Source organism: Serinus canaria, chromosome 1 (genome assembly GCF_022539315.1).
Source record: "Serinus canaria isolate serCan28SL12 chromosome 1, serCan2020, whole genome shotgun sequence".
Taxonomy (NCBI): Eukaryota; Metazoa; Chordata; class Aves; order Passeriformes; family Fringillidae; genus Serinus; species Serinus canaria.
In genome coordinates, this window is record NC_066313.1 from 47,501,550 (window position 1) to 47,520,247 (window position 18,698).

Genomic DNA, 18,698 nt, shown 5'->3' on the forward strand with positions numbered 1-18,698 from the left:
ACAGAAGTACTGTACAGAAGGTACTGACAGTAAGATTTTTCAGATCTCCTATCTAGCTAAGGAGCAAGTTTACATTTCTTGCACATTTTGACCAAATAACTAATTTTCCTTGGTTTTGAGGGCATGAGAAATTCAGTACCTGTAACATGTATTTCACATTTTTTTACCTATAAATAGTACAGTGTAAAATCAACTTCTGAGATACATGTCTGTCCAGGATCCGTGACTGTTATATCCTCATAAAATATGATTATACCATGAAACAGAGAAGTGTTCCACTGACAGTAATTCCAGTGGGTTTTCATCTACCATATCACTGTACTTACCTTAGAATACAGCTGTACAGATGAAACAATTTACAAATGTTTGATACACAAATTGCAAAGCTTCCCTTTCCTAAGTTTCCTTTTCAAACTGCAGGCCAATTGATCAGCATGCTTTGCACAGCAAAAACACTCCCATGCACCAATAATTAAAAAGGTATCACAAGAAAAGCTGCACCATCTTAGAACAGTACAAATTAGTACCTTTTCAAATAAATACTGCTAAACAACCCCATTTCAGTCTTCAATAATCAGCTCTTTTTTGCCATGCCTTAGCACTGTGTGAATATTACATAAGCCTCAATAAATCTTATCATGTTATAGCTTACAGTAAAATAAACGAGCCTAAAACCTTTTTATCTTCCCCACACCTGAAATGTGCTTTCATGTTTAAATACAAAAACTCTGGCATAACTGAAGTATTAATGAGCATTTACAATGATATCCATGATACTTCTGAGACATGGAAAAATATAACAATGAAGACTAAAATAAATTAAATACTTGGTATGAATAACAGACAATAAAGGAAGATAAATAATATAGTTGGGGAATCCCTTTTCTACACATACACATAATTCAATATATTAACAATGCATGTGCTAGTGAGACATTTTTAATTCTGTTTCAAATATTTAAAACATAAATTTGCACAACAGGTGTAGAAAACCACAGAAAGATACTTCATTATATAGCTGGATTTTCAGCTCTCATGGTATTCAGACTTTATTGACAAAGTAATTTTTAGGGGCTATTCAAAAATTGTCTACAATTAAAAAAAATATGCTGGCTTTGCAATTTTAAAAATTCTGATACTGTGAACCAAAATGAGTAGTAAATAACCATCTAAATTCTTTTTGTTACATACTCATGTTCTTGACAAAATTATCTAGCCAATGTTTGGTCATTCAGTGTATAAGGAAGTCAAGAATAGTTAGGTTATTTCAGCTAGCAGGTTAGCAGTAATGCTCATCTATATAAAATCCTACAAGCCTGAAAATATAAACTGTTGCATTGAACTACTTCAACAATACTGAACACAAATATATTTTATTAATACAGCAAGCTGTTAGAAAAAAGGTAAAGTGAACACTTACAAATTCATAATTTTTTTAAGAGAAAAAGAGCAGTAAGTCAGTCTCCATGCTGGCTCATTCTTTGTTTTGTGCTAAACAGATTACATTGCCTATGCCAAAATTAGGAATGCAAGATGGTTTTACAGAATTATATCCACTATTTATATTGAATTGATTCATCCTAACCGTGGACTAGGAATTGACAGCCTAATTCTTTAAAACTTCATTTTTATCACAAATAAAAGAAACTGACTTAGAAAGACACAGCTGTGAAATTTCAGTGGTTTAGTGATAAAATTTAGGGTTTTTTTCAGTCAGCACAAAACAAGCTGGTGGTGTGCCAACATCATCACAGTTTATATACTTCCGACAAGAATAAATTAAAAAATAATTCAGGTTGCACAGTTTATAATTGGTGAATACTGTACTGGCAGAATGTTGCTTCAGCTGCCACATGAACTTCTGAGACCAATAAAGAAAGAAAAAAGACCCAAAAACCCAAGAAAATAACAACAAAAAAATTAAACCTCTTAACTGAAATAAAAAAACACATGCCAAAATTTTGCCAATTGGCAATACATGCCAAATAGAACTAAAGGACAATCCAGAACATAACTGCTTTCAAAAAAATCTCCAAAAAGGTAAGAAGACTAAATAACTATCATTAAAATTGATTATTACGTAAATAAACTCTTCTTGAGCTTTACTTCTCTTTTAAAAGATCCTTAATATGACCCCTTCTTTAAAAAAAACTGCTCAACAGTTATCTAATATATGACATCAGTCTTAGATTTCCAAAGAAAGACTTTGCTATATGCCATACTATATTAAATATTTTACTATAATCCAAGTTCTTACAACTTTAATAGTTTTAAAAAACATTAAATGTACATTTTATTTACATCCAAGTCCATTAAAAAGAACAACCTCCAGAAGAAAATGCGTCTTGAAATAGGCCTATTTAAAACACAGAAAATCACTATTTTATTGGAGGTGATGATGTGTTTTAAAAGGGCAAATAACAGATTCTTATTAATTGACTGCAACTGTGTTACTGGCTACTGGAAATACTGAAAGACCTCCATGAGTCTGTATTGTCTCCCCACCTATGTCTTCTCTGCAGAGGTGGTCTTTGAGTGTTTTTGTGGGGAGGTACCACTGAATTCATGACAATAGGGATGGATATTTGATATTCGTATCGTTCCAACATCTGAGCAATCTTCTCACGAGTGACTCCATGCTTATTCCTCCTACAAAAACAAAAATTTCAATAAATTATCTGGTATGTTTATGGTTATATATAGTTATATGTAAGTAAATATATACATGTGTGTAAAACTGTATGTTACAGTCTCTAAGAAAAACCCCTGTAAATTCTCAATTTTTCTTCTTGCTTTCATTACACTATATCCTCATCCTCAAGGTATTCAACTTGCATTAAGGTTTATTTTAACAATTCACAGCTGCATATATTGAGTAACAGTAAACAATACAGTTATTCTTCTGCATACACAAATGTGATGTTATTCACTGTAACTATGTACCTGAATTACCCTAGAAGGATTTTACTATTTATTAATCAGATTTTACATGGTATACTAGCTAATGAGTAGAGATGAATACTAGCACAGACTACTCCTTATGAAAGAAATGTTCAAACTAGCATAAAATATGCAAGTACACTGTTTCAAGACTTGATGACAGAATATTTTCTCATCAAGAAACCTCTCTACAGAATAAGAAGCGACTTTAGTTCTGAACCAGAACAACACACTCACAACACTTCAATCTACTAGTTGTAACTCACACTTGCTGTAAATTCAGAAATGTAGTGAAACTCATCTAATGGAAAAGGTATCAAAAGTGCTGCCTTATTTTTTCAGTGCTCAGTAACCAGCTACTTTCAGGGAGAACTTGGTCTATTAAGAACCTGAGCACATTACATGAGAGTATATAATCTCCTGGGTATTTATGGAATAGGATGTTAAAATCTGTGTTAGCAGAGAATTTCAGTCTCTGCCAGAAAAAAACCACAAGCCTCATGCACAAACTGAAGGTCAGAGAATTGACAGAATTGTATCAGAAATGAATCTAAAAGACGAGACATAAAACAGAAATAAAGTATTTTGATAGCCTAAACAAGCACTTATCATAACCCTGTACTTCCTATTTCCAAGAAACCTTGTCCAAGCTAAATTATGTCCACAACAAACCAACAGGAAATATATTTATGCATCTTTGTACTTTCTCCCAGGGACAGAAGAGGTATGGGCCTTAACAACTTGATCAGTTCTACAGAGGAGAAATCAACAGTGGGAACAAACAGGCTATACTGGAACAACAATATTCTATACAGAAATATTTTAGACTGATTCCTCACTTCCCAGTCCCCTCAGGACTTGATGAGTACTATTATAACAAAGAAGTAAGTATCAACTTGACACGGGCTCAAAGCATAATGCAGGTAGCACATGATTGCACATTCAGAATAGAGGCAGAACTGGTGATCTCAGAACTATTCAAATTTCATTGCCTCCTTAAAGGTTTATTTTATCAGCTTGCTTTCTGTGAAGAAAATGCTTAAGCAGAGCATTTCCCTCATAGACACTCTTCCCTGAGACAACACCAGAAGCTGGAATGATCATCATATGTGGGTCATTGTTTAAATGCTTTTAATTTCTACATTGTGCTAAAGTAGCCCAGGAGCAGCTTCATGTTGAACTAATCACTTGATGAGTCTTAGCAGTTTTGATTTTATTCACAAATATGAACAAGGTTAATGACAGAGAAAAAAGTCAGCCCTCTAGAAATATCTAAAGCACTTGAAATTTGTGACAGACAAAAAATGAGAAGAGCAAGTCTAAGTCTTTTAATGCCAAATGTGAGAAGCAGAAAGTTATTCAATATTTTCCTATCAATATTCAATATTTTTCTATCTTAGTACTCCTAGAAAAAAATTACAGCTCAAGTGAACTGGACATAAAGTGCACACACATCCACAATTGAATGGACTTGTGCATAATCACTTCATAAAAGAGGAAGTACTTCTCCTTGCAGAATAAGGCAGGATAATAAAATCACCAGTAACAAAATCGCATCAAGTGTAGAAACTGATTTAAAAAAGGAAATCAATTTGCTGTATACTGCTGTATACTGTCATTTAATACTGGTATCTCCTGTTCAGGCATGTCTTCACTCATTCTTTGGCAGCTTCGCTATGCTGAGAGAGCATAAAGTCATCTATCTGAACCAAAGCAGACATACCAGCAAAAGCTCCCAACAGATAGGTGGAGGAAGACTGTTTTGCATGGAAGAACACAGAACCTATTGATAAAAGCAAAGTTCTGCCACTATTAAATGCTTCCATACTATCCTTCACCACTGCACCCTCAGCAAGCTCGATGATAAAACAAAACTGAGGAGTCCTTTCCCAAAGTAACTAAAGAAAAAAATGAAAATTTACATCACCACCTTCATTAAATTCACAAAAAATAAAGTTTCCAGGCAATGGGCCTCTGTTTAAACATTTAAACCAACCAGAACTGCTAAAATATTTCTAGGAATCTTCTAAAAACTCGTAACAGCACTTCACAGTTCAAGGGTTTAGCTCTGGGAAAGATATCAACTTTACTCCTACAATTAATAATTGAACAATAAAATTCAACAGTAACAAGACAACAGTTTATCCTGTTGCTTGTTAAAATCATCTGGAAACATGAATTTTCCTGGAAAATTAGTCTGTTTTGTGTAATGGAACTCTTAAGTGCCTGATTACTAAGATTCCTAAGTTGGCTGTGCTGCATGCCAAACTAGAAAAATGTACTAATCATTCTACAAAGAGAGAACTCCATCTCTAGAAACAAGTGAGTGATAGCTTATGAGCAAAAGGTGAAAACTTTAGAACATTTATAAACCCAACAGAGTCCAAGTCAGTAAAGCAAGCATTATACATATATATAAATACACGTATTATGTGCACTGTAGGGGCTACTTTACAAAGCTGAAACAATAAGAGGCAACGTCAGCTGGATGAATATAAAACAAAAATAAGTGAGAGAAGTCTGTCATCAACTGTGAAAGTATTACACTACTTTTCAAACAAAGAAATATCCTTGAGCTGGTTTGATTCCTCATAGATGCCTAAAGCAGATATATCTAACACGAAAAGGACATTAACCAGGAAAAATAAGCAGCTTCCCAAGCACCCTCAGAACCCAGAGGTTCAATGATCCATGTTCAGCAGTACTCTAAGTCACATCTACACATATCCAATACAATTTCAATATTGACATTTTGGGCCAACAGATGGAGCTGGTCTACTTGTTTTCCATAAAACTGCCATGTAAAGGTATACCTCAAAAATGCCTATTTAAATAAAATACATTTCATATTAGTGGTGAAGAACTTGAGAAAATATTTTTAATAAAATATAACTTTCTGCATATATATTTATGCATTCATATTTATCTGCCTATCTATCTCTATATATAAAGTACCATGATTTCTCTAAGAGAAACCTTACTTTTCCAGTTCTTCAGGATCAAACTTCCACCAAGTATCTGGCTCATGGAATTCCACTCTGTATCCTTTTTCTAGAGCCTGCAGGAAGCAAAGAAATATGTGTGATATGTATCATGACCACATAAAACATAAGAAAAAAATAAAAGACAAATATAATTAACAGATGCAGCAGCATATACTGCTGTGGAACTGCGCTAAATTTCCCTTACACCCAGTTGTCTTAGCTTTTATTTCAGGCTAAGCAAATTAAATAAAGTCAGTTCTTGAATTGATCTAAACCATTGCCACACCAATTACTAATCACTATCAATAAGCAGTCTCTCTCTCTCTCTCTTTAAAAACTTGAGTAAAAATGTTCCTGGACAAAACGTATCAAATTATCCCATCGCAGTGAGGGTAAGTCTGAGTCTAATTTGATGACAATCAGTGCAACAAAACCTACCACTTCCACATAAGGTTTCATTTCCCAGGCTTGAGTATTAGTGTTATCTATTATAACTGGAGATTTTCCCTGCTCCATTGCTTGCTTTGCTGAAATGAAAAATTGTCCAAGTTAATAAACCACATGTAACTCGAACAAAAAAAAAAAGAACAAAAAAACCCCAACAACAACAAAAAAAAACCCCACACACCAAACACACCCTCCCCCCCCAAAAAAAAAAAGCCAAAACAAAAAAACCTGCCCCAGATTTTCTTTCACTAATCTACTCTGACTGAAACACTCTGTTCTGAGAGAAAGAATAAAAGGCACAGGCAGGAATGAAAAGTAGAAACAAGAACCTGATGCCCAAAGAAACAAGGTTATCTATTTTTAACTCTGAGCCTTGTAAAAGTTCAAAATTTAATGTCTATATATATATATAATATATATATATACACACACACACATATACACACACCATGAACTAAAGTATAAAAACCACTTTAAATACTTCTATACATGCTTTGCTAAAATATATATACTAATTTTCATATAGACTCTTAATACTCAAAGATGTTAGGCTACACTTCTATTTCCTCTATGTAAGACAGCTTAATAGGATGCCTTTTATTCATTCCAACCTCTCTTCCGGTTCCACTCATGGGCATCACCAAGCTGAGCAGCATTATAGGTGTATCCATACTGCTGACGAAAATAATCATCGGTACTGAGCACAATGCCATCACAACTCTGACCAAGCAGCACACTGTTAAAGGAAAACACAAAAACATATTACCTTTTAATTTTTAGATAAACACATTAAAGAAATATAACTAAAAAAAACTGAACTGTGACCTTTTTCTGAATTTCTTGCAAACTTCACAGATTTATAAAAAGCACACCCATATATATTACCAATAATTGTAATCCAAATCAAAGCAATATTTCCTCTCTCTACTATTTCTGTATTTGTTGTTTCTTCTCCACTCCCAAGAGATGTTTGTATTAATCTAATTTTACAGCTATACTGCAGTAAGTACCTCATAATAATTCAATATATTTGCCAACATTTTCCATCTCAATCCTCACTTGGAAATATGTCTAGAAAGCAATCTGATCATGAGAACTCCGCGTTATGCCAAATGTAAACCTCGTTTCAGAAAGTCCTTGGCAACTGGACTTTATATAAGGTTTAAAGGAAAACCTTATATAACTGACGCAACTGTACAATTCTGTTTAAAGTCCAGACTACAGAATAGGTGTAGATTGGACTTTAAGAGACTCCTTGACTCTTTTTAATTCTATGGTACATTTAAATCTGAAAACAGAAAAAGCCCATTAGTGCCACAGAGTCCACTGCAACACTCGGGTATCTATGGAAATTTAGACAACTTTCCCAGCTCAGAAATAGGCAACACACCACCCACAGGCTACAAAAGTCAAACTGCACTAGCAGTATGTGGGACTGCACTACTGCTGAGATGGCAGGAACAAAAAAGAATTGGCCAGATCCCAAATAACTTAGGGGAACAAAGATATGCTAGTTCTAAGTTACCAAGCTTTCCCATATATATCTGCAGGAAGAGCACTTAAATATAATTCCTACACAAGGAATTTGCTGTGTTTTGCCACCTGTCACCAACAGGCCCATTATTGTTGCTTCAGGACATATAGCAAAGCTATTTGAGAAAGCAGAGGATGATACACTTAAAATTCAGCCACTTTATTAGAACACTGATAAATAATTGGTTTTGTTATAAATATTATAAATTTATATTTATATAAATTACAGATTTTGTTAAAGCCTAGATCTTTCAATAGGGTGTGTGTTAGACTGGTTTAGAAGAGTGCAGAAGGATTAATCATCTATTTTTGTTCTAAATAGATCAAATGGCACCAGTAAATCATACACCACACACAGCAGCAATTTTTTATCTCTCTTCCTCTCTTGTATAAAATATTTAACAAATTTATATTCATTAAGTTACTTGGCTGTGATTTCACAAAGGGCTCAATTCTCTTATTTACAACATTTGCCAATTAATAATGCAAGAAAAACTGGATATGTCTTCCACACTCACTCACCTTGTGTGTTGAATGTATATACACATATCCTAAAGAATCATCTGCCTTAATAAAAAAAGATAGCAAATAATATCTCAGATTCTTCGACTGGCTGACTACATGGACATACCTCTACAGTTCCTAGGAGCCTGAGCATCAGGTATCTATAGGAGTATATGAACTGACAAATCAGCATTAATGAGACATTGATTTTCATTTTTATTTCTAAGAACTGACTCTATTTGCTCATGTTCTGGAGAATAACTCACTTAATTGATTCTTCTGTTGTATCTTCCAAACATCATTAGTAGCAATAAAGAAATATAGTGACAAGGGTTTAGAAATCTTGTAAACCCATCAACAAAGTGTATTCTTGAAATTGTTTGTTAGTATTCCTTGAAGTTCAGAATACACCACAATTATTAATGGACCAATATAACTGAAATAACACATTTAATGTAGTGAACTGTATTTGCAATAATACAATCCTAAACCCACTGAATTTGAGAAGGCAAAGTAGTTACCAAAGAGGTCAGAGTAACAGAGCCCTTATCCCATACACAACACACAAGCTATCACAAAGTCATGAGTTTATGAAATGAAACTTCAAATACTATGATAATGACTGGAACCTCTTTCTAAACTGTGAAATTAAATCATAAAACATAACATTTTAAAAGCACGACAATTACCTCTTTGAAAATTTCTAGTATTTAAACTTTTAAAATTCAAAGCAGAATATTATTGGCGGACATCATATGGAATATTTCATTTACTTCTAACATGTGTTTGGAAATAAAATTTATCCCAAGCCCATGAATTAGAGAACAGAAAGAACAAAAAGCATATGTATAGAAAGAAAGCATCATTACTATCTAAACCCACAGAGATGATATTCCACTTTAAAGAGATGAAAAAAAAAAAAAAAAAAGATTAATATATTTGTAATGAGAGTCAAATTCCAGGTTAGTTAGTATGTGCACATGCTTGAAATGAGTAGCATGTTTTCCAACTGCTGGAATACATCTTTTTCATCCTAAACCTTCCCTCCATGCAAACACCACCTTTGAACACAGGAGGACACTGAAATTAAAGCAGCTCTCCTACTTTTTCCAGAAATACTACCTGATCTAATAGAAGCTATTACCCTAACATACGAAAAATCTCATGTTGAAACCAAAATATTAACTACTCAGCAAACCAATACACATTTTTCCAATGCATGTGTGCATGCATGCACACACACAAATCCTTTTTAAACAGTCCCCAAATATGTATCCTGGTTAGCCTACTTTGATAAACGATTTTATAATAAAAAGATAAATATTTCACCTATTCAAAATAGCTACTATATTATGGATGAGGAAAAAAGTAGACAATAACTAAATATAGTTTCAAAATATGCAGCACTACTGAGCTGTGTAAACACTCTTCTAAAAGCACTGTTTATAACACTGTTTAAATAAATACATAATTAGAAACAACAGCACACCACTGCTTCTACATCCAGCTATAAACATTAACTCTAACTCTTCCCTTCAGAAGGTTTTCCTCTGAGGAAAAATGGCCCCAGAGAAAGACAACTGTCTTTATATGTTACTGGATTTAACTAAAAACAGACTTCTTAAACGACATCAATATGTGCTCTTTCAATTTTATTAAGCTCTCTTTTATTCAAATTAATGCTTAAGTATTTATGGAGAAAAGGCAAATTGCAGCTGCTGCCAACTTCAGTAGCAAAATATTTTAAAAATACAAGTCTCTTTTCCTGTAACTTTTACCAGGGCTGTAAGATCACATTATCATCTACTTCTAATTGTAGCAGACTTTGGTTATTTGGGCTAAAGCTATCACTGCTGGGTATCTGTCTGGCCAAACTGCTTTCTAACATTTTTAACTAAATGCTCAATCTCTTCCAAAATCAAGGAAAAAATAAAGCATTTGTATAGTATTTTGTTATTCCAAGCTTTTCTCTGAGAAGCTTTGGATTGAGGAAGTGAAATATGACAAAGTACATAGGTTTGTTTGCCCTGCAAAAACTTTTTGTAAATCTGCTCAAGGTATACAGCTTTAAAGTGTCAGGTGCACAGCAAATAGTAGTGAAAAGAACTCATTATTCTCACAGCAAACCCAATCCCTAACAGAGCAATCTAGCAGTGGCAGGAAGCTGATTCAGGACCAGTATTGCACTATAAGAACACATTTCTCCCAACACATGAATGGCAACAAAAGGAACAAAACTGGCCTAAAATAGGAGGACATGGAAAGCATAGTGGTATAAACACTGAAACAAGCAACTTGGTACTGGCAGTAGAGCTAGGAAACAGGGCCAAGGCAGAGTGAAGCCGAAGGAAGACACTGGCATAATGAAGTTGGGAGGGAGATAATACTACTGACTGAAACGGGAGAAAATAAATCTGTGAAGAAACAGGATGGAGACTGGAGATGGAACTGAAGAAATCAGCTTAGTATTTAGAAGCAGATATGGAGTTAGCAAGCACAGACCAAAAGCCATGACTGAATATTAACAAGAAAACAAAAATGGAAATGGATGGTTAAGAAAGAGATTTCGTATGAGCCTCAGTCGCTAGGATTGTCTAAGTCAGGCTGACACAGGAAATAAATCCATGCGATGAGGAGAGCTCTCCAATGAGCCAGAAATGGCTGCTGTTATGCTCATATTCAAGGCAAGTAAAGATAAAGACCCAAGGAACTAATGGCTGCTCAACCTCACCTAATCTCTGTCCTGGAAACAATAGAGTGCATCCTCAGAATCTATTTCCAGACATGTTAAGAAAATTAAGATAACCAGGAAGAGCCAGTGTGTGGGGTTTGCAACAAAATCATACTTTACCGACCAGAACGCACTCTGATGAAATATGTGCATCTGTCAATGAGGACCGAGTGATGAATGCAGCATACTCAGAAATTATCAAAGCTTCCAACATCATCTCCCAGCCAGTAACAAGCAGAGAATAACAAAGGATATAGTAAGATCACTTTTTCAGTATCTTCATCATAAACCCAGACGATGAGGCAAAGAACTTGCAGATGACACCGGATTAGCAGGGCTGCTCAACATTGAGCTGAACAGTAAGGCTGCTATCCAGATGGCCACAGAGAAACCTGAGAACTGGTTTTCAAAGCAAAACACCAAAGCAAAACACCAGGAAGCTCAACAGAGAAAGAGTAAAGTTCTACAAATGATGAAACCTAGGCCTCGGCATAGGCAAGAAAGTGAGTGGTTGAGCAGCTCTGTTGAAAAGAGTCTGAGGATTACAGAGGACATCAAATGAGATGAGTGGATGGTGTACCCTCACATCAAAGGTGGGGCAAATCAAAACCTGGGCTTTAGTACAGGACGCGTGGCCAGTAGATCACCTGAGAAGGTATCACCCACACTTTATCTGGCTCTTGTGTGGTGAATTCTGAAATACTGTGTCCAGTGTGGAACTTCCCAATTCAGAAGACATGCTGAAAAACATGGGAGGGCTGAACAGACGGTTACCAAGATGGCTACAGACATACAACCTTCAAGGAGAGGTTAACAGCAGCTGGGCTTGTTTAGTCTGGAAGTAGAGACAGTAAAAGGTCTGATGTCAACCTAAACCTCTCCCTTACCAGAAGGGAAGCTGCAAAGAAGACAAGCCATATTCTATCATGTAACAACACATGTTATTACACAGGACATGCAAATTATGTCTTCAGAACTCCATTCTGGAGAATAGGAACAACTTCCTTATTTAGGCAGTTTGTACTGCACTAGAGAAATTTGGTGAGACCACAGAAAGCTCTGTGATGTTTTTAAGCTCAGGCCTGACAAAGACATACCTGACCTGATCCAGTGATGGTGACAGACCTCCTCCAAGCAGAACAATGAACTAGTTCACATCCACTACTCTCTTCCAAAAAACATGCCCATAATTCCAACTGCTTAGTTGGAATGGAAGAGTCAAAACCAAACTTCAGTGGAAGATTTGAGACAGACATAAGTCAAGTTTGTGAGCAGGAAAAAGTGTCTGTACTTAAAAACCCTTACTCAGCACAAAACACAAATAGAAATTTGAGATTCCAAGGTCTCGCTACTGGCTCTGCTGTCATTTCCTGCTTGGGAAACCCACTTGCAAGATACACCTCAATCCCCTCTAGTGCTGATCCACGCAGACAATGTCAGTTTTCTGCTTTTCCTTCACAGTTATGTTACTGGCACAAATGGTAAAGGTTTGCCTGCAGCTGCCAAAAATGCAAATATCTACAAAGATACCTGTGGGTACTAATATGACATCAGACATGACATCACTGCTGTCCTAGGCTACGCTGCAGAATTCTATGATGTTACACAGAAAAACATGTTTAAAACATGTTTATTAAGACTCAACTAATAATAAAGGTATTTTCCCATCGGCACCCATTAATTCTGGGATGTTTTATTCCCAAGGTATCCAAGACCCATGATTTCACGGGAATTAACAACTGCAACCAAGCATTAAACATATGAAACTGCATGTAATTGAATACACTGAAAAACAAGCCCCATGCTGTTCAAATTCTGCACTCACTTTTGGTAACTATTCTTAACCTTGATCTCATAGTGCCCGCTTTCCCATCTGCTAAACAAAATTAGTAACTGATCTCACTAATGAAAGATAAAAAAAGATGAAAAAAGATGAAAAAAGATGAAAAGATGAAAAAAACCACAAATACATGTTCTTAAAAACCTGAAGATATTTAGAATTTTTCAGATGATATGCATCATTTATTTGGAGAAAGATTTAGAGACAATTTAGCACACCAAACATGGAAAACAAATATATTTCGTATCTTCAAATTAAGTTCTATCCAATCTCTAAACTGAATGAGGCAGCACTTTTTCACAGGGTTATTTTTAAAATGTTTTAAGTTGCCTTCATATATTAAAGGAATCATTGCAGTACACCAAATGTGGACATGCAGCTTCAAAAATGCAGGCTTGCAAAATAGAGCAATCAGTAACAATAAAAAAATTATTGCAAAAAATACTGAAACATGTAAAAAAAAAAAAAAACTAATAGAAATTTCTAGTTGTAATAGGTCTCCTAAATACCAGGAAAAAATCCATAGAATGTTAAATAGAATGTTACTCTCTTATATTAAAAAAAAGTAAGAACATGATGACTGTGTCTATTCCACAGACTCCTCACACAGAACAGGTGATAACTAGAAAAGATATCCTGTGATGTAGTTTCTGGCTGGAACTCCATCAGTATTGATTCAAAAACTTCTTTTTTTATATACACAAGAGAAACTCACTTTCACTTAATACAAGTACCATCCGTGCTCTGTCCGCTTTTTGTGCTTTTTAAAATAGGCCAAAAAACACAAAGGGAAAATCCAAGTTGGAGGTATTATGTGTTTTTAACCTTGTCAGACTTCAACAAGTATATTAGGAAGAAAAAATAATGCTTTTATTGGGTGCTGTTCACAAATAAGGAAGAGTAATTGACAGACCATACTATGAAAAAAGGGAATGAGATAATTCTCAGTTTCTTCAATACAACAATATCAAGTATTTTCAGAGTAGCAGAATTCTTCTAATGGCCTCTGAAAAATTTTACATGGGCATGAAAAAGGACTTCTGGTTCAGTCAAATGGACATTTTTAGACTTGACAGATTTTTTTTAAATAGGGAATTTAAGAATTAAAAAAAAGCACATACATACTAGTATGAAAATTTCATAATAATAGACTATGCAATTTAATGGATGCTCAACATTTTAAATTTAAATCTCTCCTGTTCATCAAAACTGAGAGAGACAAAACCCCCAAGTAAATCTTTTTAATATTTACGGTCACTTGACTCTTTAAGCACAAATGACAGCTTTAAACTACTGCATTTTAAGAGTCTAATTTACAAAATAAAACGTTTCCTTAGTGCTTACAGATGTATTTAAAATTCTTAAAAAATGTTACTTGAATGAACTTCTCAAGCTTTAAGTCTTCACTTACCGAGAAAGTGTGGACTTCCCTGAACCTGGTAGGCCTCTTAAGATTAGAAGCAATTTCTGTGAACTGAATTTTTCTTCAGATAACTGCAATGAAGAAAAGTTGTGCATTCCTTCTGTACTGTCAGCTTTTGGATCATTCCAACACTCTTCTCTGGTTTCACAGAAACCATTACTTTGGAGTCCATTCTGATCATTATTCCCATTCCTGAAGACCTGAGTAATATGGATGTTAGTATGACCAGAATAGTCGGTATTCTGATCAAGCAATGGACCATGACTGTTGATATCAGTATTTCCAAGGTAACTTTCATAAGGAAATCCCCTATTCTGAGAAGGAGGAACATTTGGGATTCGTGGTGAGGGATCAAATATCTGAAAATGGGATTGATGATTGAATCTAGGAGGAAAAGGTCCCTGAGGTTTTTTGAAAGATGCCCTAGTCTGCCAAGCAGGTCTGAATTCAGGCACTGAGCAGTTCCAAGTATCTACTTGGTCATTAAATGTATTTTCAGTTTTCCAGCCACCTGTTTCCACAACTAACTGCTGCTCATTGTTTGTTTTCTGACTGTTCTGTTCCCCCAAAGAACACTGTCCATTCTCACAAAATGGGTGTGGACTGCCCAAAAGTACAGGTTGATAATTTTCTTGTGAGCTCTGACCAGAGTTAAATGGAGAGTGCTGTTCCTCAGAAATTTCCGTTTCTTTTTCCTGAACATTAGTATCTAAATTTTCATTTTCCAGCAGGTGAATTTCTTTATAGAACTGATCCAGCTGATCATCTATTTCTGGTACAGTGGCAGAAACAGCCTGCATCTTCTTCGCTTCCTTTCTTTCACATCTGTTTTCACATAATTCATTCTCATCTCCTCCAGTGTTCTTACATTCATTGCAATTGCCAGATTTGTCCTGCTTGTTACTTTTGGTGGGCTTGTAAATAGGTCCTATAAAATCTTTGCTTGTAAAAAAGTCTTCATCTGATTGATTTCTATTTACTGAGAATGATGCACTGTTTTTTTCAATATTATCTTCACCAGAATTATTTGTAATAAAAGGATCCTTCTCTTCTTCAACTTTAGAGTAATTCATTGATGTAAAAGGAGGATTTATATTCTGCACAGTTTCTAAATCAATTGGCTGACTTAGCACTGGATTATTTTCAGGGAGAACTTCATTCAAGGACTCCAGGACACCAGAAGGTATTTTCTCTTGCTTCTGCATTTCACATTGCCCTTGGTTATCTAAGGCACATGCAGGTATCCAACCATTTGATTTTCTCTCAACATCCACTTTCTTCTGAGTACCTTTATCATCATCATCAGGGAATTTGTCACAAGCCCCTTCTGTTGACTTCATTCTTTTAGAATATGGCTCAATTCCGATTTCGTCCTGACACTCCAAGAGCCTTACTGTATTTTCAGCATGAAGCATCTTAGAAAAAACAATGAATATGTTATCAGCATGCACATTTTTAAAGTACAATATAAAAAAGCTGAAGTTACTCAGTCCTATGATATCACACTGTCCATGGTCACAACTAGAATGGTACTCACCCAGAAGAAAAACAGACATCACCTACCACAAGTATGGTTTAAACTAGACTGCTACATTATTTATTGCTCACTTCTAGTAAAAAACGTTAGTGCTGTATCAGTCGAGTAGTCACATTTTATGATATGCCTTAAATAATTGATAAATCATGCTTTTAAAATGTGACTGTTTGAAAAAATAATTACATCAGCAATCTCTGACCTATGTTACAACTGTTCTCTGTTATTTCGCCAAGTGTTTGAAATCTCTTTTAAAGATAAGCATATGCCAATTTCCAATGCACAAACTGATGTCTGACATCACTATTAATACACCAATAAAATATAAATACTTCAACCATGAGGATTGTTTTCTGTGACATGAACCAAACTCAACCAAGTCATTTAAGACCGATCAAACAGGTTTGGATGGTAATTTAAAAAAGGCAAGTAAGACTTAAAATCAAAGCTGCAATCTGTATTATGGTTCTGGTTTTGGAACTACTAAAGATTTTTCTTAAGGACCAAGATCACTTGCTTGCATGTCTTCTAAAATTTAACACATACAAAATAATCCCTGTCCCAAACAGACTGCCTTCTGAGAACTAAACCACTATGACATGTCATTATCCATCTATTAGTCTGAATTTCTTGGATTTTGAAGTCTACACAGTATGCAATAAAGAGCACACTCTTTCCGTCCAAATAAATACAGCTTCAAACACAAAAGAACACATTCCTCCTACTGGAAGGTTTGTTTATTCTACTGTTTTCTGAAACATTTCAACTTTCCACGACTAAATATTAAAGAAGTGCTACATGCCATTCATCCTGGATAGGAAAATAATTTCTTTCTTTATCTGAAAAGAATCTGTAGGTAGTATTATGGGAAGATTTGTAAGTAACCATTATCCCAAGATGTTCACTTACAAAACTCACAAGAAAAGATGTTACTCTAGGCACTTTCTCACCTACCATCCAAAGGAAGAGAAACCTGCCATTCTCAATCTCAAATTGGCTAAACCAAGGAGATGTTACTGTCCACACTTGACTTCAGTACCTGGAAGAAAGGATTACTGTTAGAAGGAGAAGAAACACAGCTATGCAACTCTCTCTTCCTCAGAACTGGTACCATGTTCTCTCCTCCTCTCAAGATTTATGTGTTGTATGCATGCCTCCAGCTTCTTCGCTCTTCATTTTTGTCTATTAGAAAGCAAGTATGACATTACTAGTATCCACTGAGTCTATCCCCATCTAGAAAAAAAATGTCTTGCTACTTCCACTCAAAAACAGTACTGGGGTAAAAAAAGTTACTTTATTAGCTCCTATGTCCTTATCTTCTGGGATGGTGTTTAAGCAGACCTGATTTCATTAAACCAGCAAACCTGTGAACACTTGCTGTATGACAAGATCTCCAGCGACAGAAAATGCTGCTCTGTGACTGTCCCACATAGGAATATTCTTTCTTGCTAATCTCTAACAGACCGTCCCTCACTAACCTTGGAGAGAGTGAAGCTGCACGCAAAAGCATATCCGCCTGCGTCCTTGGCGAGGACAGAGCAAGCATGCTCAAGGAAAATGCAGTCTCTCTGACACTCTCACCTCTTGAATGGGCAAGTCCGGGTCTGTAACATTTCTTTAAAGAATTGGTTGTAAGCATTGAATCTGAGCCGGCACACGGGGATGCCAGACTTATTTACCACTTTAACTGACCTGTGAAACACCCAGAAGATTCTGTCAACTAACTAACTCAAGGCCTTGAACTCCACCTGCATAATACCTTTCCCAAATGGAAAAATAAGACCTATTTGGCAGAATCTACAGACAGGCTTTCCAAGCACGGTGGTACAGCGGTCACAGGGCGCACAGCCCAGCGCCCCTCACACGGCACAGAAGCCGGGGAATGCAGGCGCTGTTCCCACCCCGGGCTGTTGGCGGCGTGTCCGAGGCGAAGGCACGGCCACCGGCCTCACGGCTCGGGGAGGTGTATCAGCCGCCGCGTCCCTCCTTTCCCCACGGTGCAAAGCCCACTCCTCTCCCCCACACACAAACACTTTCCTCAGCGCAGCACCCACGTCATACAACCTCAGCAGCCGCCGGCTCCTGAGCGCTGACACCGCCATCCCCACGCCGCCCCTTCCCCGCCCGGTGGTGGCACAGGTCGGTGGAAGCAGCGCTGGTGGCGGAGGAGAAGCGATTTCCCTTCGCGGCCCGGCCGATCAGCAGCCACCTCAGCCACACGGAGGGGCAGGACACGAACCTCAAGGCGGCGGCTCCCGGCGGTGGGAGAAGCAGGAGTTCCACCCCTCACGCCCAAAATGGCGCCGCCTCCCGCTGCCCTCTCACCCCGCGCGTGGCGCCGCGAGGGGCGGAGCCTTCCTCCCCCCGGCGCGCGCTCTGCCCGGCGGGAAGATCCCGGTGCCAGGCCCGGGGGTGGGGTTTGTCCTGCTGGTCGGGCTGTCGAGACGTTTGCTGTAGGTGGCATCCTGCTCTGTCACGGAACGTGAGCAGCGTTCCGGTGAGGACTGTCCCTAGTGTAAAAGCCGCCCAAGTTTCTTAGACGTGTACTTAACTTGGATTTGCAATCTTCCCTCCTGCACGGATAAAGTAAAATTTTAATACGACCGAACTACCTTCCCCCCCCGCCCCAAAATCTTGTGATACTATGCAAGGCAAACCACATTTTTCCTAAAAAACCCCTCATTCTTGTAACAGTAATTCCCCAAATTTCATTAGTGCACGCAAGAGCTTCAGTAAGTGATGCACCCACTCAAAATACCTGC

The 18,698-nt window shown here is 36.7% G+C and overlaps 1 protein-coding gene across 4 annotated transcripts; it reads right to left on the bottom strand.

Annotated features, from left to right (window-relative positions):
* Positions 1–740: 740 nt before the first annotated feature.
* On the bottom strand, positions 741–18,268 carry LOC103827355 (NEDD4 binding protein 2 like 2). Of its 4 annotated transcripts, none has more exons than XM_050978499.1 (7): positions 18,176–18,268; positions 16,891–16,975; positions 14,391–15,817; positions 6,983–7,107; positions 6,363–6,451; positions 5,922–5,998; positions 741–2,649 (listed from the first exon to the last, which is right to left on the bottom strand). In XM_050978499.1, the coding sequence occupies exons 2-7, from the start codon at positions 16,891–16,893 to the stop codon at positions 2,451–2,453; spliced, it is 1,920 nt and encodes a 639-aa protein (XP_050834456.1). In that variant the 5' UTR covers positions 16,894–16,975; positions 18,176–18,268; the 3' UTR covers positions 741–2,450. The 4 variants fall into 4 exon arrangements, with proteins under 4 accessions (XP_050834456.1, XP_050834473.1, XP_050834450.1 ...); XM_050978516.1 differs by having other exon boundaries at positions 16,887–16,975; XM_050978493.1 differs by having other exon boundaries at positions 18,001–18,252.
* Between the last annotated feature and the right edge of the window lie 430 nt (positions 18,269–18,698).

What these genes read in the sequence shown, in the direction of transcription:
- LOC103827355 (XM_050978499.1), bottom strand. An exon ending in TGAGTGGAACCGGAAGAGAG is followed by an intron (nt 6,452 to 6,982) that starts GTTGGAATGAAT and finishes TTTTCATTTCAG; the next exon opens with CAAAGCAAGCAATGGAGCAG. An exon ending in TGAAACCTTATGTGGAAGTG is followed by an intron (nt 5,999 to 6,362) that starts GTAGGTTTTGTT and finishes TGCTTCCTGCAG; the next exon opens with GCTCTAGAAAAAGGATACAG.